At 41.2% G+C, this 24,694-nt stretch overlaps 2 protein-coding genes across 7 annotated transcripts in view; both read right to left on the bottom strand.

The window, feature by feature from the left end:
• Positions 1 to 24,694, bottom strand: part of LOC127072919 (UPF0489 protein C5orf22 homolog) — a 427,631-nt gene that overhangs the window by 264,503 nt on the left and 138,434 nt on the right. The window lies entirely within an intron of this gene.
• LOC127072924 (uncharacterized) lies at positions 17,431 to 23,501 on the bottom strand. 3 transcript variants are annotated; one of them, XR_007785619.1, is made up of 2 exons: positions 22,980 to 23,501; positions 17,431 to 20,343 (listed from the first exon to the last, which is right to left on the bottom strand). XR_007785619.1 is itself a non-coding variant. In XM_051013808.1 (2 exons), the coding sequence occupies exons 1-2, from the start codon at positions 22,844 to 22,846 to the stop codon at positions 20,267 to 20,269; spliced, it is 315 nt and encodes a 104-aa protein (XP_050869765.1). In that variant the 5' UTR covers positions 22,847 to 22,973; the 3' UTR covers positions 17,431 to 20,266. The 3 variants fall into 3 exon arrangements, 1 of the variants encoding a protein (XP_050869765.1); XR_007785618.1 differs by lacking the exon at positions 22,980 to 23,501 and adding an exon at positions 21,797 to 22,261; XM_051013808.1 differs by lacking the exon at positions 22,980 to 23,501 and adding an exon at positions 22,609 to 22,973.

The following is a 24,694-nucleotide window of genomic DNA, read 5'->3' as shown; positions in this document are numbered from 1 at the left end:
AGATCAATTCGACTTTCGATATTACATCTATATTACGACTATCGATGTTTGCGGGTCAACAAACATCTACCCTTTTCGCCTCGAACATGACACAAACAGGTAGACCTATAAGAGAGAGAGAGAGAGAAAGAGACAGAGAGAGAGAGAGAGAGAGAGAGAAGAATGTAAGCCACGGTACAACGACCCTTCCTGATCGATTAATATCAATGCAATAAACGTCAGTGCGTATCGAAGAGGAGGGTCGACCCTCGACGATGACTGGTATTCGTACGCGGAGAAAAATATACACCTCTCCATTCCGCAAAACACGCAAGAGCCCCCCTGACCCCGTTGCGCTCAATCGCTCTCTGCTCACCATGCTTTTCCTCGAAGAGGGGAAAAGACCTTCGAGGCGGCTACGTTTCGCTCCATCGACCTTCCGCGCGATGCCTCTAACACCGTTCGACATTGATTTATACTCGTTTATATTCATGAATGAACCCTTTATGTAAAAGACGAAAGAGAGTACATTGTCCTCCATAATTTCTTCCTTTTCTCTTTTCTCTCTCTCTCTCTCTCTCTCTCTTTCTTTCTTTATTTATTTACTTCTGTTTTTTTTTTCCATTAACCGATCACTCTATCATCAATTTTTCATTTTCGAAATAATCTCGTAATATCGTATACCAAATGAAACTTTTTCACCTTCCTATTCCAAAGGATAATAATAATTATCGAATCGTTAAAGCTACCACGTATTTATAGGCTTAATCCCCGACTTATATTATAGTAGGGTAGACACGCGTAGAAATGGATCTATAGGTTCCAGTATTTAGAGGTAAGTACCCCTGGAGCTATCGATGGCGTATCGATGGGTCCCTATTGTAGTCCTGCTCTCGAACAACAACGCGAAAGGGGGATGAATTCCTGGGCGTGTAGACGAAACAGTGCAGGAAGAAGAGAAGAGAGTATGAGAGAGAGAGAGAGAGAGAGAGAGAGAGAGAGAGAGATAGAGAGAGGGTCAGGTAACACGTCGCAGAGGAACGATTGTGTCTCGACAGCGATTGATACGATTCGAGTCGAAATCTCGTGGTCCATTGTCGGTTTCGCTTTTGCCGCCTCTCCTACAGAAGTGTGCGCGCGCACATCTCGATTGTACGCCACCGTCGGTATTCACGGTCTCGTCCGACGAGCGAGCAACGGTGATTTCTCATCTACGTAACGGGGTAACGACGTACAATACAGCCGGCGAAATAATAAAGGTCGCCGCGCCGGTAGGAAGGAGACGGTGAAAAATGAAAACGGCGACGAACATAAATCTACGAACGCTCTTCCGTTCTCCTTTACGTGCGAGTTTCTTCTATATATTTGTAGAGATACATATATATTATATATATGTATGTGTGTGTGTGTGCGGGGGGGGAGGGTTTGGGTGTGTATTATGTATTTATATACTATGTATACCACATGTAACAATAATAATGTCTAGTCCAAGTTCCATTCCATTTTCTTTTTTCTAAATATTTCTTCGTTTCTGTGTTATAGCGTGCACCGTATTATCGTGTGTAGTTGCAACGTTCGTATGCATCGAGGATACGATTTCCGAGTGTTAACATAACTACGAACGTACATAAACGAATATATACGTGACTGCGCAACGTAATTACTGTGAATTTAAATGACTGATTAAAAAGTATCGTCGATAGGTACATCTGAATGCATTGCTTTTAAATGACTTACGTCTGTGTTATTTAAAATTAAAATAAGAAAAAGATATTGTTACTTTTCATTGTACGCAAAAATCCCTCTCACTCGTTATTCTTACGACCCACACGTTTTCGCGTTCCTCCTCTGCCTTTCTTTCTTCGTTCGACGGAATATACAGAATAATTAATTTCGTCGTAACCATGCTCACGTCGATCAATTGATAGATACAGCAAACGAGCAAATTAACTCGGTTGGTTCATCGATTTTTAGCATTAAAATGGTATCGTCGTCGATATAATGTTTGTTCAGCAAATACGGATTTTCCAATCAGGAAGAACACCGTGCGTTCGTTGATTTTTCTGCTGATTACTTGCCGCATGACTCTTTTACGAGAGTTAAACCGTTATCGTTCGATAATTCCCTCTCTCTCTCTCTCTCTCTCTCTCTCTCTCCATCCATCCATCCATCCATCCATCCATCTATCTATCTCTCGTAGAAAACTATATTTCATCGTTTCGACATTTCAATCGAATCAAAGAAATGAAACGATCAATATAATAATAATAAATGATCAAACCTTCCACTTTCTTTTCTCATCGTCTTTCCTCTCCTTTAATAAAAACATAATGGGCGGCATGTTGCTCGCTGCCGAGTCGACGGAAGAAGTTCTAAGCTTCTTCGACGAATGCTAAGTAGCGTTTATAAATACATAATCACAGTGATTAAAGTGGGAAGGTGCACGGCCGCCGAAGGCACGTTTCAATTAACAACCAGGTGTCAATGGTTATTATTATCGCCTCTGGTATGTCGAGTGGCACGCACGCTTAGCTCCCCCTCCCCCTTACCACCCTTTTCCTTTCGTTCATCCCCTTTACTCTTTACCTCGATCGAATTCCTTTTTAACGAATCTATCGAATCCACAAATGCCTGCCGTTATTATCGCGAAATAACGAAAGACAATTCCGTTCTCCTTCGTTCTATCTCACTTTTCTAATTCATTCGCGATTCCCGAACACTAAAGGCTTTGAAAAGTTACCGGACCGGTTTCTGGAGTCGATCGATCAGAATTAATCCCTACACAGATGGCTTTTCGATTTGAAATTATTATTCGTTGAAAGTCTCCCGTTCGTTGGTTCATTCGAATCGGTAGACATCTTTTGCACGACCGGGTAAAAACGTCCTACGATATTTCATACGACGGCAATGCACAATTATGTTAAACATCTCGCCTAACTGGGTCGCCAGCTTGCCAAGAAAAATCGATCTTATGCGATTACGCCGCCTTACCAATCCGATTTAATAGGTACTTGCTGAAAGTCACCGCGGCAACGGCACGTGTTTACTCGACTGTGAAACATTCGATTTTAATCAACGAGGAGAACGTTCGTAAGTACCTCTTACGTATTTACGAATCATCCCGGTATCATTTTGCGATCTGTCTCTTTGGTTACAGGTTTGAGAAGATATATCGAAAATAAATTGATTGGTTAAACTATTATACAGACGTGATGGAGGAATAGTTATCGTAAGTACTTATCGTAAGAAAGAAACGAAAGATTTTTTTCTAAGGAGAACTTTTCGTTCTCTCGTGGGTTATCCAAACGATATCGGTGGCCCGTAAAAGAAGATGGATCGGTAGGAAATCGCGAGAAGGCACGTACAGTGCGCGTGTGGTCCATCAATCATGTCGTTGCCGGCGACAGGTGGACACCAGGGTCTCCATCGACCCCACATAATTGGGAGAATAGTGCCGGTTTGCTGGTCGACCGGACACACGGTCATTTATCTTGTCGCGATCGAGCGCCCATCGACGGTTCGGTTCGATTCGAGTTAACGCCCGTGAAATCGCGCGTCGCCCGTTTCGGAAAATCAGCCTTGTCCTATCACCACGAGAGGTCGTTCCGTATCATAATCGGTAGGACATTTCCGCATTTCCACGTGGTTTCGAATCGATTTTCGATCGATTACGTTTTATTCTCGGATCTTTATTAAATCGTTTTCTTCTCTTCCACTTTTTTTTATTTCTTTATTTTTTTTTTTTGTTTTTTTTTTTGTTTTTTCTTATCCTTCGAGTAATTAGATCGACGAGAAAAGAAGCGGGTGTTGTCACGGAGTGGATTCAAAATGTGTGTTCTTCAAAGCAACGGGTCAAGACATGGTCTGTGCGAGTAACCCAACACCGGAGGATTCGGCCCTTCCCTTTATTTCATCGGACGTTGTCCTTTCTTTTTGTCACGCTCCGCTTTGTCTCGTTGGCCCGCTCCTGGTCCAGATCTTCTTTTACGCTTGTCGTCGGCAGCAGAGGCGGCGGTGGCCTCCCCTAGCTGGCATCTAGTGTCACCGACCAAAAAGAGAACGGGCCCCACGCTGAGAGTACCCGTACCCAAACGACGAACTTTCCTTAGTCTCAAAAATAGTCTAGTTTAGACTGGTACCTTACGTTACCATGGATTTATTTTCTCTCTTGGCAGGAAAGAGGTATACGATAGTTTCGACAACAAAAAAATCATAGAAACGATTTCTATTCGTTTTACAATCGTACAAGAATATCTCCTGCAACATTCATCTTTACGGTTTATTTTGTAATGTTATTTAATCTCGAGCTTCTATTTCCGTTCTCATACTTTCTCAAATGTTGTTTTTAAATCGTTTCCTCAGATTCTTAAGTTATCTAAATACCGTATCGAGATACGTGGATCGTAAGAAGTACCTTATGAAAAAAACAAAAAGAAATGAAGAAATCGACGCGCAAACGGGAGGCGGAAATAAAATAAAGAGTAAAACTCGAACGACGTCTTAATATTATACATACCTTTGGGCATCGAGTATCGAACTGTGTTATTCCAAGTGAACAGAGGAAGAGGATAAATAGAAGGATGAGAACGACATAGACTGGAGGAGACGTTAAACTTTAATTGACCGGACTAAGGTTCGGTACTACCGTCAAAGGCGTAATCAAGCCGACTGACAGACAGATACGATCGTACAACGAGCAACGTTATCCTCACTCGAATCTCGAATCGCTTCGACCTATCGGAATCGTGAACGAGCGAACATTGGAAAGCGAGGAGCCGGCGGGTACTCCAAGGGCCACAACATCCAAGCAAACGTGTCACGACAAATGCTGCTCCTGCAGTTGTTGCTGCTGCTGCTGCTGCTGTTGCCGCAGTTACCGTAGCTGCTTCACCGATTCTCTAGCCACTGCAATCGTCTATCCTTCGTCGATCTAGCTAACTTCTCTCTTTCCAACTTTTTACTCCAAGTTTATTCCGGCGAGAAACTCCGCTTCTCGATCGCGAAGAATCGAAGGATTACCAAGTGACTTCGAAAGATCCTATCTGATCGCGAGCCTTCTTAAGGAAAAAGAAAGAAAGAGAGAAAGAGAGAGAGAGTATCTTTCCAACGTGCCTCGCGAACCATTATAGTTTGAATCTTGCTTGAGAAGCTTCGCGAGTCTATCAGGATACTCGTATCGTCGTCGTTATTTCACTATAGAAGCAACACGAGTACATTTCTTCTCCTCGCGTTTATAAAGTCCTCCATTTAAATTGTCCCGAAGATCCTCTCTCTCTCTCTCTCTCTCTCTCTCTCTCTCTCTCTCTCTCTCTCTCTCTCTCTCTCTCTCTCTCTCTATCTCTTTCTATTTCTCTTTCTTCCTCTAAATTACTTTCGTAATTCTTATATATTATCAAGAGAAATTATCGATCAATTAAGAATGTTAATTCGATGTTCTCTCGGTCTATCGTCAAAGTTGTTCCATCGAAATTCATAACGATCGCTTATCGATTTCGGTACACGAGGAGGGCCTAAAGCGTAACGAATCGATCGATTCTCGAGACTCCATTAGCAATTACATTTACAGACTCCCATCTGTATGCGCGCTCACGTCGTTGAAACGAGAAGGGCGAATCTCTGAAATCGATCCTACGCCGCTGATCTCGAGAGGGCAAGCGCAAACTGCCAAGGCAGTTACGTGTTTCGAGAATCGACCCGGGGGCGATCGAGGAGTCGTGTCCACTCGACTTCTCGAAGTTAAAGGAAGCGGTCCATCGCGGGATCGTGAATCAGTTGGATGAGAGTACTCGGAGAGAGTCTCTGATACCAACGAACAACCCTGTCATTTACATACTCATACCGTATCCTTGGATCTCGATCAGTATCTTCGATAAAACAGTTTAAGTGCTAATACCATTTCTCTCTCTCTCTCTCTCTCTCTCTCTTTCTTTCTCTCTCCCCACACGATTCGATCAAAAAGATAATTTTCGTTGGGCAAGTTTTTTAATTAACTTCGAAACATAGTTTCCTGGAAGATCGAGCGACGGCACGAATTATCCCGGGAGAATAAATTATGCGACGAAATATTCTCTTGTGTCAATTAATATAACGCGTGTAATAAATATAATCGTTGTATGCATTATTTATTATTTCGATATCGACCGAATGTAAATCGTTCGTTATATTTTCGAAAATAAACAACGAGGATTTCATTAAATTTTTAATGGTATCTACGAAACGTTGTAGTCCATCGATCGAAATCCTTATTACTTGTTAAATCGTGGTATTTTCGAGCGTTGTCCCGCCGACGAGGCAGCCACAACGAGGACCGCATCGACCGCATCACCAGACGAGCGTCCTCGCTTTTCAAAGAGAGGGTGGGACTCGAGGCTTTGCCGAAGAAGGCTCTCCTTTCTCCATCCATTTCAAAGGACAATGGTCCGGCAGTGTCTTTGTGAGAACCGCGATGGAGTGCTCGGATTGTCGTTGATTACCGGCGAGAAGTGCGTCGTGGATGAAGAGTGGTGATAGGAATGAAAGAGATGAGAAAATACGAAGGGAGAATCGGTCATGTCTACGGACAACTATTATCGATCATTGGGACATCGAAAATCGTTTGCTCGATGATCCATCGTTGCTCGTCCTTGCACGATTTTCGATCGAATATTTTTAAACTATTATATAGATACGACAAACTAGTTAAGCGAAATTTAATTGCATTCGTAATTAATTAATTCCTATTCGTATTAGAAAGATTAATTTCTTTAACAGCTGATATAAATTTCTTTCGTTATTAAAGATTATAGGATTTTTCAAGAGTAAAGAGTACGCTAAAGAGTACATAGTACTCTACAATCTTAAGAGTCTCGACTTTATCGTATTAAAATTCCGATCGTCCAGCCATATGGTTCTCACGATCGGTCTTACGGAAAGAATTCTCGGAGAAAACGGAAAGTCCGTCGTGGTAACTAGCAAGTTTTTATTTCTTTTTAATTTTGTATTTTGTATTTTTTTTTTGTTTTGTTTTTTTAATATACCGTGCTCTAACTTTCTTGAAATCCAATCGACGTCTAGGCTGCCAGGAATCTAACACCGAGCTCCTAGATTTCCAGGAGGATGCGACAGGAGGGCTCGTATTCGCAGCACGTGTTCCCGAATATTATTTTACCTGTATGCGGGTTGGGACCCGGAATTAGATGCCTTGAGTGACCACCTTATGGTTTCCGATTACGGATAGACCTTCTAAGTCTCATCTAAATCAAATTAAATCATATTAATAACTTCCGTTTCTCTATCGTTTAATTTATCGTTTTATTAACATCAACATTGTCAACGATGTTGCTTTCGCGTTTGTATAAAAAAAAAAGAAAAAAGAACAAAGAAAAAACTGTCTTTTTTTTTTTAAACCCAACAGAAAATATCTTGTTACAAGGAGAGTGTACTAGATGTAGCAAATATCGGAAAGGATATCTCGTTGAAAGCGAGACCGCGCATCACGGAATACCTTTCTTGTATTATCTCGAACTCGGTATGCGCATCTAAGGAGATTACATCGGAGATCATTAAAAGTACTGTATAACATATATATATACATACATAGATACAGAAGGAGAACGCGCGAAGTCGATGATAAGGAGAAATAAGATACAAAGGGCACGATGCGATCTGAAACAATTTATACCGGAGCTCGCGGTAGCTTCGCCGATCGATAATCTACGACCGATCACGAGCACTTCGTGACCGAGATCTAAAACAATTGAGTCGTAGAGTGGAATAATTGAATCGCAAAATAATCCTCTCCCTTTCGACCGTAAACTTAAACGTTAAGCAAGTTACACTTCGATACATACGTATGTGTGTATATATCGACAACTCGTAAAATATGTTTGTAAAATATATATATATATATATATATATATATACACATGTGTATTTTCGTCGTTCGTTCTTACAAAAGGATAACCAAAATTACCTCACTTTCTCCGTTTTCACCGTTTTCGTGGTTATTCTTATCGGTCGATTTAAACGATGGTTCACATCGATGCCGCAAAGTCCACTTAGCGGTTTCGCACAAACGGCGACCCTCGAAAAGAGGCTGAGGGAATACCGTCCACTCCCTGTAAACTCCATTTACTCCCACACCACTCCTCGCTCGGTCTCCACGCATCGTCTCCTTCTGACAATGAACGTTTCTTCTTCTCGTCTCTTTCTTCTCTCCTCCTTCGTCATCATGTTACTCTGTCACCGATGTGACGACGATTCATGAGAGAACAGACATTTTTTCTCTCGTCTTGTCTAACCTTCGCTTAGCAACAAAATATTTCTATTTTCCTTACTTTAACGATCGAGAAACTAAGACGTAGTGGCTTTGTGAGACAAATGGTCGAAAGAAAGAAAGAAAGAAAAAAAAAATAGGCTGTAAACAGCGTAGCCGTAAATGACTTTCCTTCGGGAAGAAGAAGAAGAAAAAAAAAAGAAAGGAAAAGAAAGGGAAAGAAAAGAAAAGAGAAGAGAAGAAAAGAAAAAGGAACACGAGCGTTTTACTAAGGATAAAGAAACCGTTTTCGCGTCGATTAAACTGTGTGTACTCAACTTTAAGCCGAGTACACGGTCGAAGGGTCGCGGTGACAGCCTCCCTCATTTCTCCTTCTTCTTCTTTTTCTTCTTCCTCCTCCTCCTTTTTTTTCCCGTTTCACTCCACCTCAGCCCACCTCCTTCTAAAATTCTTTATATCGAAAAAAGAAAAGAAATGTTGATGTTATCTAAGAAGTCTAATCGATCGTTGGATCTCTCTACTTTCGTTCCACTACTACGCCTACTACTTTCTCACGTATTTTTATTTCGATTAGATACCCCTCTCGCATCGTATGGAACTTTGATCTCGTCTTAATTGTTTAGAACGTAGACATCCTGCCATGGCGTTCACCTTCGTGCATTCTACCTTTCCCCGACGGTGTACGATTTCTCGAGGATGCGTTTCGGGGCCCTAGAATTAACGTGGCAAAAGAAAGTACGAGGAGAGCGAGCGGCAAGGGCCACGAAAGATTGCAGGGTGCAAGCCCGAGGAATGCCGTTGTAAGAAACGAAGACGAAGACGAACCCGAAGAAGAAAGAAGAGAAGAAGAAGAATGACCGCGAGATGGCAAGTGTGGGAAAGATGAGGTTGGCCCACATGACGCGAGAAAAGTGGAACTAACGGACTGGCATGCCTACATGGTCGCAACGAGAAAAAAGGGCCGGCCCTTTTGACACATATCCGCTGGTAAAGGTAAATAACTTTTATTCTTTCTCTGCAACCGCAACGATTGCCCAACATCCAAACGCAATTGCTTTTAACCGGTGTTACATGCATAAATACATACGTACGTACGTAAACGTATTTGAATATAAATTCGAAAATTATTATCGGAAGACGTGAGAATGTTGAATAGCCGGCCATACTACTTCTAGTTTGTAAATATCATTATGCATTAAGATCGCTAATAAGATGCTTTCCCTAGCCTTTCTTAAAGTTTACGCACAACTAATGTAATATCGAAACGATGTACCTTCATCGAACGTTCCTTTAGCCGCAAGCCTATATTAGTTGATGACGTTACAATGATAAAGAAAAAATTTTAACACCGGGATAAAGGATAATATGACTATGAATGTACCTACCATCAAGTAAAAATCGCAAAGAGATAGCGGAGAATTATAGACGTGTGTCCTTCGACGCGTCTCTCGTTCGACTAGTTATATAAAGGTATAAGAGCCGTTCTCTAAGGTGAAACCTATAAACCAACTTGTAACGCTTAGAATGTTTATTTACGTTTCCCTCTACTCAATGAGATACTCCTCTTTCCTTTCAAACGTATTTCCCTTAACTTTCTTACGTATTATGCGTTTGACCTATACTATCGCCGTTCTTTTCGTTGTCGTCGTACTCGTTTCTAAATATATTTTTTTTTTCAATTGTATGTACCAACAACATTACCAATCAAATGGTTATTGTGCAATGAGAAAGAGGCTGTGAATGTTTCACGATTATTTTTAAAAATTACAATTTATATTTTAAAGAGGGTATGTTTGTACGTGTATATATACGTACATACACACACACACACACACAAATATATGTATATATATATTATCATCATTTAATACCAAAGAAAATACTTTCTCGAGCCACGTGCATCTACGACGAAGAATAAGACATTCGAACGAAGAATTCTCACGGTGTCTACCGGTAGAAGAACGCATCGCAAATGTCGAGCGAAACTCGCGCGACTTCCGTGCCAGAAATTTCAATCGTCTCGCTAAAAAAGAAGGAGAAGGAGAAACAGAAAGAAAAGAAGAAAAAGAAGTAGAAGAAGGAGGAGACAAAGTTACAGAAAGGTAGACGTTCGCGAGAGTAGGTATTGCACGCTCACTTTTTCTTTCGCACGTCGTCTCGTTCGAACGGCTAAACTAATTCACAAAAGATCGGAGCGAGACTTACGAAACGAGTCGTCGATTCGCACGCACGCACGCTACGAGCTGCAACAAAGTGGTCGAAGCTTCGAAAAGAGGAAGAGAAAAAAGAGAGAGAGAGAGAGAGAGAGAGATGACAGTAATAGTCCTTCCTATTCCTTTTGGAAGAATAAAAATAAAAAAAGTAAAAAAAAGAAGAGAAGGAGAGAGGAAGAAAAAGAGAAGAGGAAACGACGAGACGACACGGCGAACATTTAAGATAATTATCGTAACCTGCTTGTAATCTAAATTATAGCATTTTAGTACATATGATAATCGCTTGGAAAAACACGTTCTCTCGAGGTTGGATTAGGTCGATAGATCGAAGGAAAGAAAAAAGTAAAAAAAAAACATAATGCGGGACGGTAAATTAATAACTGTATACTCGATATATGATATAATTCAAAAACAAAATTTCAAACCGTTATAAATGTTAAGATCCGTATCAGTAGTGATAAATTTTAGATGGAATCAGCGGTGGTCGATGATCGGCATCGGTTGCCAACCGGTTGGCGGATGATTCGAGATCACAATGATATAGGTTTCCTCAGTCCTGAGAGGATGAATCGATATTGGATCGATAAATTCCATTATTAATGTGAGCGCAGCAAGAAACTGATAAATTGCCGAGCGTGGATACGCGTCTAGCAGCGTCGATCTTACCGTTCCAACAAAACGAATCTCCCGGTAGCCTAGAGGCCACTCAAAACGATTTATTTGCCCAGCCTGTTCCTACTTGCCGAGACTATAATTTTCCACGACATTCGCGCTCGCGCAAACGATTACGCGTTCCAATTTTATCCGGAAATTGCTAAGTGCGCCCGAAGATAGTCGCTGACGAAGATATTCGATCCTCTCGTTTTCTCTCTCGAAGACGAAGAAACGATATCGAGAGAAGACTACTGCGTAAAGACTCTGTACGACTTTCTACGTTTTCTCGAGAGTATTTTCTCGGGGGGGAAAAGAAGGAATAAAAAAAAAAAAAAAAGAGAGAAAGAAAGAAGAAGAAATACAAAAAAATAAAGGAAAAGTATGCCTAAAGCAAATTCTGTCTTATGCGGCAGGAGGCACGCATATCGCGATAAAGAATCGCAATGAGAAACGTATATCTCCGATCGACGATGCAACGTCATTGTTGGCGTGGTAGGTGTGCCGTTTTTAACGGCGATGTTATTTCATGGCGCAAGTCGAAGCTGCAGCCGGCTGCAGGTGCACCACTCTTACTCGATCTGGAGACGTTTCGATGTGCATTGTGATAGAATGATATAATAAAGGCTGAGAAGTCCGTGGGAAACGGAGAACGGTACCACCTGACGCACTGCCGGCAAAGCACAGGATACGTGCGTGTATATACATACAGATATATATGTGTGTATGTATATATATATTCGAGAAGCACGTAAAAATTTATGTACACACCAACGAACGCATCTCGTTTTTCTACGATCTCTTTCACGATAGAGAGAAAGAGATAGAGAAACGACGTGTATGCATATTGCGTATCTTTGTGCCAGAAGAGGCTGGTCTTCCGCAATAACGTCCGAATAAACGTCTTTCGTCGCGATAACTCGAAAGCACGAGGTATGCGTGCCAGATAGAAAATATTCGTAAATAAACGAAGGATGCGATCTTAACATTCTACAGGGTTGTTTGGAGCCGCGCCAGCTACGACGCGAATAGCAGAAGGTACGCGGACGACTCTTTGGAAAACAAAGTTTTGCTCGAGGAGTGTGCAAGCGGCCAAACGCTTTTGCCGTAACTTTCGAAAGGATTTTCTAGTTGGTTATATACACGTGCTCTTTATACACGTATATATATATATATATATATATATATATATATATACACGTATGTATTACGTGTATGTTTATCCACACGTCGATTCGGATAAAATAAAAGGAAAAAACGAAGGAAGAATAACGAACATATCGTACACGTTTATATGTGTGTTCATAACAGACGCTCGTTTTATCGAGATCCTACTGTAATAATTGTATTTTCCAACCCTAACAAATGCGACGTTTCGAAATACTATAGACAACGAATGCACGGACGTTATTTAACAGATGAGAGAGTGGCAGCTTCGATACCGGCAATTAGCAAGATATCATTAGCAAAGGAACGTTTCCATACGGTCGTAGAAAAAGAAAGATGGGAAAAAGAAAAATAGAAAGAGGAAATTCTTTTCAACGATGAACGAATATTACAGCGTGGAAACTAAAAATTACGAACCCTTCTGTATTTTCTTCCAATTGAATGTGTCGCCCTTCGAATTTATAAACTTAAATTATGGTACGATTCTGGATCTATAGAAATAAAAAAGGATGAGAAAAATGAGACGGAGAAATAATGGTAGGTGGAATGATCAATGGCGAAAATATGCTCCGTCGAGAGAAAAGAAGGAAACGGGGAAAATAAAGAAAGCGAATAAGAAAAAAAGAAATAGGAGAAAAAAGGACAAGGAAACGCAAGGACAAAAGAAAATAAAAAGCGGACGGAAATCTTCTTCGAAACTTCTATTAATCTACTTCTAAATTCTAATTTGGACTAATCGTGCACATCTTGAAACTGGAAGAAATCGTCGAAAGAACGACATCTTCCGCCACCTACGCAGATGGAATCGCACGATCGACGTACGCCCTCGCAAGCTGCAATCGACGACGTTGAAAACCGTACGAGTTATACGAATTGTCGGTTCTCAACGGGATATCAGAGTGGCATCCTGCAGGGCACTGCATGGTGCCTTGGCGCTATCGTTCCGAGCTTTCATCGGAGTCATCGTCATCGTCATCTGGCAATTTCTATGAGGGACACGCATTCTTCGAAAGATTGACCTTAATCGATTCGTCGTAATACCTATAACGATTCTTCCGATAGTGCGGTATCGGAAGAATATATTTTATAAAAATCTTCGATAGACCTTCCAAAGATTAAATTGAATTAAAATCCGTCCGACGAGTTTTTGCAAATTCGTTGAAACGCAAAAATTTTATCACGCCATTTTATGTGCTTTTTATTATGTCCCTATGTAAAAATTTCTCTATAGGATTAAATAACCATCTCTCTTCGAGGTCTATCCTTTCGTTTGATAGGAATGGTTCATTGGAAAGCGTGCTCGCACGACTGTATTGGAATTCGATCTCCATTCGGCCGAACAAAACCCTGAGCTAATTCCCGACGTATTTACACTATGTGCGATGGCACGAATCAATTAATTATACTACTATATATTATACTTAATATTCAGCCACGATCATCGATCCGATATTATTAATGTTCATAATTTGCTAATTGCCCTACAGGATTGATGTTCACGAAATTCTGCCTTTCAAATTCTACCATTGATCCCAATTTGTGCCCATGCAAAAGATTGCCTAGCATTCGTACGTTTTCAATTAATTGAAAGCGAACTCCCATTGATTCGCCGATTCGAAACGCCGGAAAATGGATTAAACGTACGGACTTTGAATCGAACATCATTCGATGAATATTTCGATTGACGATTCGACGAAACTACACAATCTACTAACGCGACCATCCAATTTTTCATGAAACCTCAGAAGTGTATTCGTAAAAACTCGATGAACAAGGAGAAGAAAAAAAAATATGTTCGGAACCCTCAGGCCCTTCGCGTTCGTCTCAACGCAAGCATGAAAAAAAGCCTGAGAAAAGTTTCGGCGAGGTAGCTAGAAAAGAGCACAATGCTTTTCTTGGACGACATTGCCGGGGAGAAGGAAAGTTCCAGTACGAAACGAAAGAAAAACTGCAGTAGAAGTAGACAACGAGAGAGGGAGAAAGAGAAAGAGAGAGAAACAGAGATAGAAAAAGATAAAATGAATATAGAACGAGGGTTGAATCCGCGATACTCAAGGGTGGAATCGTGCGTGGACGAACGGACGAGAAGGGTGGCGTTACGACATCGCGATGTTATCGATTAGAATGACATTTTTGTGCTTGCGGCGATGTCAAAGTTTCGTGTAATTGATATTCCGAAGGTAAAAGAAAGCTAGATATGACAAATCAATTTTCTTTTGTGTATCTCTCGTTTCAACTATCCTGCATGTGTGTCTATCTGTGTGCGTATATACATGTACGATATATATCATAGAACTCGCTTTCCATAAGAAATCATCTTCGATAACACTCATATTACATTTTCTATTTCCATTTTCCCGAAAGATCCTCGCGTTATCTCGTATCCTCTTACAGTCAGAGCTAGTATAATATTTCGCGGAAGAGCGAAACCTTCTCGAGTCCTGTCAACCTTCCGAAAGGTCACGTGAAATCCACTGGCGTCGTCGTGACAGGCCGGGGAAGGGTGGAAAGAGGAATTGGAGAAGCGCGGAAGCGTATACGTGACCCACGAGTCCCCGAAGGGGCTCGTAGACGTTGTCTTCCGATGAGGGCGAGAAGAGAAGAGGGAGCAAGGGAAGGAGGATTTGCCTTCGAGGAAGAAACGGCGGCGTCGTCGTCGTCGTCGTCGTCGTCGTCGTCGTCGTCGTCGTCGTCTACTCGCTGAAGAGAAAAAAGCTCCGCTTCTCTAAGCCACCATGATTCCAGGAGATAAACCCCCATATTATGTCGCGCGAGATAATACGAAAAATCCACAGCGAGACATTGTCCTCGGCCGACACAGCTTCCACACTAAGTTAAAGAGAGAAAAAGATAGAGATAGAAAGTATACTCATAGAAAGATTTCACGGGTGGCACGTTAGAATACTGAAGCTTCTACCACTACTACCAGCATCGTCGTTACTACCATTACTATCACCACTGGTCTATACTTCTCGATGATAAGACGAGGAAAAAGTACGAAATAAAAAAATTAAAGCTTTCTTCTAGTTTCTTGAATACACACGAAAACGTATACCTATCTATCTGTCTACGCTCTTACTATTTTAGCTTCCGTACTAACCATTTTTATTTCGCAGGAAGAGTTTAATTTTTATACAAAAAAAAAACATCACGAATCCTTTCGACATCCCTCTTCGTTACTTTCTCGACGGATTTCATTAACTGCGGTTTTACAAACGTGATATATTCATATATATATGTATGTATGTATGTATGTATGTATGTATGTATGTATGTACGTCCGGGACAACGCGTTTCATTTTTTCCTCGACGTAGGTAGAAACCTTTCGTGTTAGCTGCGGAATGTAGAACGAAAGAGAAAGATTAAATCTGAGCTTATCCGTTTGTACGCGTTAGAAAAATTCCAGGCGACCCTCGAATTCTTTGATCGGTGAAGTAAAGAAAGAAGAAGAAAGAAACCAAGAGAGAGAGAGAAAGAAAAAAAAGAAGTATCGTTTTCACGATTATTAGCGTCACAATGAAGCAAAATACAACGTGGTCGTTATCAAAGTAACTAAACGGATATACCGTCCTCGAGGAATATAAGTATGTAAGTACATACATCGGTGGCCAGTACTCCGACCCTCCAATGACTTTTATTGGCGCAAAAGGAATGCTCGGTGTGCCATAAAAAATTCACACTGCGGTCAACGGACACATATTAAGGTAAAGTTTAAATAAGAACGCGAAGTTTTCATGGGGTAAGATTCTTCGTTGTCTCGTGGACTCGCGCGTTTAATTAAGCAGTAAATCGAGATAGTCCGGACGTTTACTTTTATTGCGGCCCTAAACTATATCCACTGGGAGATCGTGTGCGACGAAAATAAGAAAAAGTAAGGATAGAAAGAGGTAAGAGAAAATTAGAGAAACAGAGAGAGAAAGAGAGAGGAAAAAAAAAGAGAGAAACTTGCGGTCAGAACCAAAACAAGCCAAAACATTCGTTGGTATTGTATGGTCGTCGTCCATAGGGGGTCAGTCACAGTCATTTCTCTCTTTCTCTCTCTTTACCTTTTTCTTTTCTTTACTTTAACTTCTTTCTTCTTTCTTTTCATCTTTCCCTTCCTTTTTTTTTCTTTTTAACGGGCGATAAAGAGGTGCACGCAAGTAGGAATAGATTATAAAGTACGTTAATTCAGGGTGGTCTTGGGAATGACACCTTTCTCTGCATCCTCTTTCCATTCTCAACTTCTTCGATATTTGCATATCGAATCGTTTAAGGCTTAAAAGCGTTGAAATTAATTTTACCGATTATTTTCATGAGAAGGAGTTGCCGATATCGTTTCGATATAAAAACGTGTTGCAGTCTTCGGTAACATTTTACGTTCAGTTATTTCGCCCGTTGAAAGACTCGAGTTAATGATATGTCGACGTGAACCGGGTGTGACCATAGCGCCGAGATAAAAGTTCAAAATTAAAACTTGTTAACGTGCGAATCATAACGTTAACACAACACCGGTTATTTCTTAAAGCGTTTACTTAGAGTAGGCATATGGTGTCGGTCCATCGGTAAATAGAAGGAGAGAAAAAAAAAAGACGAAATGTGAAAAAAGAGAAAACAAATAAAAGAAAAAAACGACAGATAAAAAATGGAAAGACAGCTTGCTGCGACCTTATATAACGTTTCGAAACCAAGCCAGAATATTTCTTCTTTCTCGACGCTTGATAAAAATCCCTTTGAAAAAAAAAATGTATATATATATATATATAAAATATTATCTAAAGTATATTACAGTATCGTACCGATTGATAGAAAACTAGCCGATAAAGAACGATTCGATTAGAGAATAAACCATGGGCGATGTGAGTTGGCCAAAAGAAAAAATCTAGAGAAAAGAGGAGCGAAAAGGGAGAAAGAAATGCAGGTCGCATCCGGCGCAGCTCGTCGCCTTCCACTCCCATTTGAATAAAAGCAACGATAAGCACATCCTTAGAGTCGCTCGCAGTTCTGAATTGTTTCCGCTTCTTAAACCCCCGACAAATTTATTATAATAACTACCCTTAGCCGGCGGATCTCGCTGCTCGTTCCCTCTTCTGTCTTTCTTTCACTCCCCTTTCCTCTTGACAATTTCCCACCTCCTCTTATCCTCTCCTTCTCTCTCTCCCTCCCCCTCGCAACCCTCCTTCCCTTAACTCCCTTCTGCCTCCACTACTAGCCCTACTCTCTCCACATCGACGCTCGCTTCTGCGCCTTTCCTAGAGCCGCCTACGCTTCTCTCTCTTTCTCTCTTTCTTTCTTTCTCTCTCTCTTTCTCTTTCTCTCTTTCTCTCTCTTTCTTTTCGTATATAGATACGTACATCTTTTTCCCTCTCGACATTTTCCTTCGGCATCGTTTTTCTCCCTTTTCTTCCAGAGCGAGAACTCCCTGTTCTCCGTGGCCGCGAGGCGAAAGGGAGGAACGTTTCCACGTATAATGCGCTTCTTCTTTCTTCCTCCTTCTTTCACGCGGCAAAGAAACTTGGGGATAAGGGAAAACGAGAGGCATCGGTTGCAATATCCGAGAGAAGCGACGAGTTTCGTCTTTCCACGTGCAAATATTCCAAGCGCTGCCTTGCCTCTTCCTTCTTCTCCTTTTTCGCTTTATACCTACATACCTTGCCTGCGCTCTCGCCTATCACGAGGAACTTTTTATTAAGCCAGCAACGACGACGATATAGATGCATATACTACATATTTTATATATATATATATACATTTTGTGTGTATATGTATATATATATATATACGTATCTATGTACGTATGTATATATCGATGTCTGAAATATGAAAACTGCTAATAATACAAGGTAAAACGAAAGAAACCTCAACTGCCTTTTTATTGTTGGTATGCCGATGAAAGAAACGTTGTTGAAAGAGCTATGTATCGTATTGAGTGTGTCTTTTAATAAACCAATGGTATGCCTTCGATTCAAATACCTAGCGGTATGGAAAGAACAATGGGGCAAAGAAAAAGAAAAAGAGAAAACAAGAAAAAGAAAGACAAAAAGAAATTTACGAGTCGAGTGTTGGCTCGCGGCTTTATAAAACTATTAAATCGCTCCGGGGATGAAACGTCAGCGATAAAGAAGGAGAAGAGCAAAGGAAGGAAGGAAAGAGGCAAAAGAGGCGAGTCACTTCCGTCTCCCTTTTTCTTTCAAAAGGGGGAGGGACTTTCTCTCGTACACATTGTTAACTGGAAATAATTCCAGCTTTGTACATTTTAATAATACCTACACCGTTCGCCCGGAAATGACACGAACGAAATCAAAATTGCAGACGATGAAAAACGAGAGAAACTCAAACGGTCTCGCTCGCCAATAGGTCCTTCTTCTTTTTTCTCTTAGAAACGTTTTAGTACGAATTTACTATGACTCCAAGTCGGTGTCCCTTTCGTTCCGACTAAATAACGTCTCGCAAAAGTTTCGTAAACGCGAAAAAGGATACGCGCTGCTTGCGTTTCATTGCGAATCTTTTTAATTTCCTTCCACCGGTAATATGACTCTAATTCTAACGTTACTTTTCTCAAGTTTTCCGCTTCTTCTTTCGTTTATTCTCAGAAATTCTCGTTGCACGAAATAGAAAATGCTTGATATATATATATATATCATTTTCAAATAATTATAAATTCATTCCGAAATAAGAGACACCGATAATAAAGACGACCTTGTCAACACAGGTCACCTTGAAAATCTTAGGTTGAAACAACGAATCAAAAGATTCGCTGGTAGAACGTGTAATTTCCACGTGAGCGAGCCGAGAAACATGAAAACGAAAGAGAAGAAGTGGATGAGTGAGCGAAGTGGGGGTAAGGTGGTGGGTATTAAGGGAAAAGGAAAGAGAAAAAAGAAGAAAAAGAAAAGGAAAAGAAAAGGAGTAGAAACGAAGGCAAGTCGAGAAGGCGAAGATGGAAGATGCTCTTGCGAGGAGGGTTCGGCTCGAGGTGGTATTTACGACGTCATTTCCTCGCTGACTGTCAATAATTTCCCTGGGGGACGTGGAAGACACCACCTTTCGTGTAACGGGCCGCCTTTTCTCCTTTCTCATACTCGGCCACCCCTTCTGCTGCTTCGCCACGCGTTTTCTTTCTTTCTTCTCGTCCTTCTCTCTCTCTCTCTCTCGTTTTCTTTATCTCTTTCACTCTTATTCCCTCTATTCTCTTCTTTACCATTTCCATCTCGCTTTACTTTATAGCATTCATCCACCCACTCTCTCATACCATACCCCCTCGCTTGTCCCACACACTCTCTTCCTACCGGCGCAGCTCCTTCTTCATTTCTCTGCAAATTGAAAAGTGAGCGTGGAGCGACGTTGAAACGTCATCGCTGGCGAGCTCGAGTCCCGAGGCGACCAAGAAGTAATGGCGAAATGGGATAGGATTTTGTCGGTTTCTCAGAATGAATGCATTTTTGATAACTAATAGAAGTAATTGTCTGTGACCAACTAATTCTCCTGCCGTACGTTCAATTATTAATGCTTTCCACAAGATCCTTCATTTCTCTTACTCATTATTGGATAATTGTTAAAGTAAACGATCTTTATTGTTACATAATTTCTTTACCCGTAGAAAATTGAAATTTCTGGGTGCAAACAGCTGGTTCTAATGAAGCATCTCCTTTAACTAATTTACAATCAGCGCCCTCCGCGCGTCGGTTGGACCGACCCGACCGAGTGGCGGGAGGGCCAAGGAAGTAGGAGAGACAGAGACAGACACAGAGAGAGAGAGAGAGAGAGTAAGTACCCAAGTTCTCCGTACTTTCTCTCTCTCCCTCGAGGCTGTCGTCGCCATGACCTAGAACTCTTTAATATCCACCATCGATACCGTTTCGTCCCCTTTAACTCATTAGATTCGATCAATTATACGAAAATACTCTTGCTATCCGTCCTTTAAATTATCTCCTTCTATCACCACACCTCCATGACTCTTTGACTTCAACCAGATCTACGAGTGGTATCTCTCGAGTAGATATCGTGGTACACTAACGTAAATCATTTTACGCTTCGTTCTTTACGATGTTTCGTTAAGGTCACCGGCCTCATAACTTGCTTGTATTCGAACCTCTTACCTGCAACAAAGAAAATAAATAATTAATTAGAGACTCGTACGAATGATTCATTTCATTCAGTCGTCGGTTTTGTAAATAAATGCAAGGTATGAAAACATTGTTCAGTATTTCACCGTCGCTTACGATATTTTCTTTCAAGAACGAAAACATCGAGAGAGTAAAAAGCTTCGAGTCGCTGCAATACGCGCCATCTATAGGAATTTATTCGAGACAGATAAATAGATTTTTTTTACAGCCTCCAACTCTCGCTATCGCTCGAAAAGCTCTTGTTCACTTTCTTTGTGAAAACTTGGAAAGTAATTTGTTGCTCGTCGATCTTACTCGTGGATATTATACCTGTATTATAAAACGGCATAGGAAGTGTTCAAGCTCGAAAAAAGGAAAGAAACGAAGAAGGCCGAGTATGGTTCGCGTGCGCGGCACCGCGTCCTTTGCGAGGACGGTCGTTAAATAATTGCAGCCGTTCGTAATTAATGGTGAACGCTTTGTTATCGCACCGAGCGTGAAATAACGTATACTGTACGGTGAGCTCGGTGAACCGAGGGCGACAAGCGAACCAAGACGATACCATATTTATTTCGTTAAGCTCTCACCCCACGTGCGGCCTTTCTCACAACGGTGTTACCCTCTCCAAAGCCATCGCAACGAAGGACAAAACGAGTGGATCTCGAAACGCTCGCGAATATAAACGCTCTTGGACGATTTTACAGAAATAATGGCTCGCGATCTCTCGAAGAATACTCGAGAATTTTTCCATGAGTATATATGTAAAGAGTAAAAAAGAGAAAGAAGCTGAGAGAAAGAAAATGGAACGTTAAAAACGTTTAAATAAACATGTTCGAATATAAAAGTGCTAGAACGTGGTCGTTCGACGACTGGAAGAGGACTGTAAGAAAAAAAAAAGAAAGAAAAAGAACAGAAAAGAAACAATAGAGAGAGAGAGAGAAAGGGAGGGAGAGGGAGAGAAAGGAAAAAGAAAAGAAAAAAGGGAAGAAAGAAAGGTGAAAGGAGTGGTACTTGATCGAACATATAGAACCAGAGAAAAAGAGTGAAGGAAGGAAGAAGTAAAAAAAGAAAAGAAAAAAGAAAAAAGAAAAAAGAAGAAGAAAAAGAATGGGAAAGGAAGATTCATAGAAAGAAACAGGAGTGGCAGGAACAAGATGCAAGGCACACTCGTTGATATTATGCAGGAGGCAGGGTGATGAGTGAGGGAGAAGAACAGAAAGAGAAAGAGAGAAAAAGAGAGAGAGAGAGAGAAAGAAAAAGATAGATAGATAGATAGATAGATAGATAGATAGATAGAGAGAGAGAGAGAGAGAGAGAGAAAGAGAGCAACAGAGAGGAAAAGGAAAGAGGAGGCAGGAAACGGTGTAACGGCGACCGTAGGCTCCGTGCACGAGGGTGGAATATGCTTAACGTTAATTTGTACGATAAAGGAATTATTGATTTTTACTTAGGCGGCTCGCTCAAGGGTGAGAGAGAATGCGGGAGCTTGGTAGAAGGTTGCTTTAAAGCGGTAGTACTAATGGGACGCCTTTAACCCGTCGACGTCGTCCTGCCACTTTGACCTTCCTCCTTAATCTCTTTAACACTCGCTAACTCGAGGACAACGTAACGTCCTGCTTGTTTCCCCGTCTGTGTTTTTTGTCTTTTGTTTATCTTGTCTCCTTCATAAAATCGTTTGCCAGGAGAAAAAATCCATTTTCTTTCATAGAATAATTCTTTTTCCTGCAAATTTCATGGAAACGATATATTAATAAATTTTTAACGCGTTGCCATGTAGGACCATTTTCACAATCTGATCTTTCCAAGTCGAGAACATATGGACCATGGATGCCCTGTGGTTATCGTCATTCGTTGCAATGCTTAATAAAACATGAGTGAGTTATGATATTTATAGAACCATTCAACGTGTTGATGCCAACGTCTCGTTCGAACCGTCGTCGTCCAAAGCAATTTTCCTCGCTTGAGGTATCCATTAATCTCGTTCGTAGACGGACACGTAAACTCACGCTAACACGTATCTAGATGTATGGATATAGACGAATGTGTATATGTATATAGGTATATGTAAAAAGACCAGCCGTATACATTATATGTATGCAAAGTACACGGTCGCAGTAGCACCGGCTTTGCCGCGGCTTGAAATTCGGAGTAATAGGAAAACTCTTGGGCGGAAAAGAAGTTCAATCTAACCAAGGGAGGGAGAGAAGCTTGGAAAAGCTCTTTTGACTCCTTTGATTCCGAGTCCAACCCCCTACGTACCACCACCACCATCACCAACACCACCATCACCATCACCATCAGCACCAGTAGCAGCACCAGCACCACCACCACCATTACTGCGACTACCTTCTAAATCCTTCTCTTCCTTCGGCCTCTTACGATACCATTCCGTATCGTTTTCCAGAACGGCAAGAGACCACCGAAACTTGCCTCGTAAGCCTACCCTACGGCCGTACGCTTGGCTAACTTCGAAAGATCTTTCTTTTACCTTCTCCATCGGTCTCTCTTATTTCTCTCTTGCTTATATTTTTCTCTCTCTTTTTTTTTTCTTTTTTCAAAGCGCGATCGTACTTTTGGGTTCAAAGGGTTAAAGGACGGTAGAAAAGAGAAACAATTTTTGTATACGTTACTCGTAGTAGATCGGCCTTCGTTAGGAAGAAAAGATGGCTCGTGAGAGAAAGAACGGAATAGAGAAAGAGAGATCGTAGTAAAACGACGACCGTCTTCCCGTTGGGCGTCGGCCTCGCTGCTGCCGATGGCGGAGGCGGAGGCGGAGGCGTCAGTGGCGGCGTCGGTGGTGCGGGTAAAGAAATAATGAAACTCCGTGCCAGGAAAGTGCTCACTTTATTGACAAGAGAGCCTCTGAGAGAGGCTCGGAGGTGCGACGAAGGAAAATATAGTGCTTCCATATCCGCGCGCGGCTGTCTATCGATTCTCGACGAGTATAAAGTACTGCGATTCCGCCGGCCGACGGCGTCGCCGACTCGACGGAATAAATTTGCGATCGCCCGGGTAAAACGAGTTGGGTAGAGCGAAAGAGAAAGAGGTAGCGGGGAGGACGACGTAGGGCGAAGAAGGAGAAAGAAAAAAGAAAATGAACGACGAGAGGAAATGGAAAAGGCAAACGAGAAAAAGAGAGTATAAGAAAGAAAGAGAGAGAAAGAGAAAAGTCGAACACGTACTTTCCGATAGCATTTTCGAAACTACCTGTCTCATTTTCTCTCCGTCTTCTTTTCTCCGAGTTCTGTCAACTTTCATCCTATCCGCTTATATTATACATATACACACACACATTTGTATATATTATATATATATGTATATAATGTATATTTATGTGTGTGTGTGTATATATGTAGATCGTTTCATCTTAAATACGAACGAAGAAACACAAAGAGAAATAACTTCAACTTGTCCTCAAATCGAAGGAGAAAAGTCAAGTAAGCCATCACTTTGACTCCATTCGTCTCCTTTGCTAGTCTTCTTCTAGCAATGAAAGAAGGATCTCTTTGTCGGTCGGAGATCGTTACGGCGGCTGATTGGCGGGAATCTTGTTAGAGGTTTCGTTTGAATAATCGCCGCTCGATTCGCCGATTTTCATGACTCGATCCTTGCGTAATGACGCGTGGAAATCCATCGTCTCTCCCTTCTTTCTTCCATTCTACGAACAATAATTTTCAGGGAGCAATAACCGTAGTCGGTGTAAGCAAAGTACTTCCATACCCTTACTTTAACATACCACCCTTCGTTATATCCAAATTCAATTTTATGTTAAATATTCCTGAACGCAATTCACCGACGCCGCCACCGAACTCAATTTATGATCCTTACCGACCGGCAGCCCGCGAAAGCCTATCCATTAACTTCTCCTACGTCTCATTACTCTCTTTTTACGGTGTTCCAAGACACAAGAGACGCATACTACCTTCGATATAGGCCAAATCCCCGATAGGAAGTTTAACTATTGTGAAGAGATTTATACACTGAAAATTAAGTGATATCTATATTCTCTAAAAAAACTAATAACAACAAAGAATCATGATGATATCACGTTAAAAGGATAAATCATTTGAATATCGTTAACTCCTAAATGTCAAGAAGTACACCTACGTTCGGAAGAATCATCGATTAGAATGTACGATTAGAAAACGTTTGAAAATATTCGCAGGTGATTCATAGAAAACGACGGAAATAAGAAAACCGTTCGGTGCCCACGAGAACCGAGGGAAGAACCGGTAGAAATCGTCGCTCGCGTGGGTAGGGATAAGTGGTTTTTTCTTTTTTCTTTTCCTTTTTTTCTTTCTTTTTTTTAAAGAAGCACCCGTTATAAATATATTTGCGTTAGGCT

The sequence above is a fragment of the Vespula vulgaris genome, chromosome 2 (assembly GCF_905475345.1).
Source record: "Vespula vulgaris chromosome 2, iyVesVulg1.1, whole genome shotgun sequence".
Classification (NCBI taxonomy): domain Eukaryota; kingdom Metazoa; phylum Arthropoda; class Insecta; order Hymenoptera; family Vespidae; genus Vespula; species Vespula vulgaris.
This window is presented reverse-complemented; position numbering and strand designations above follow the sequence as displayed.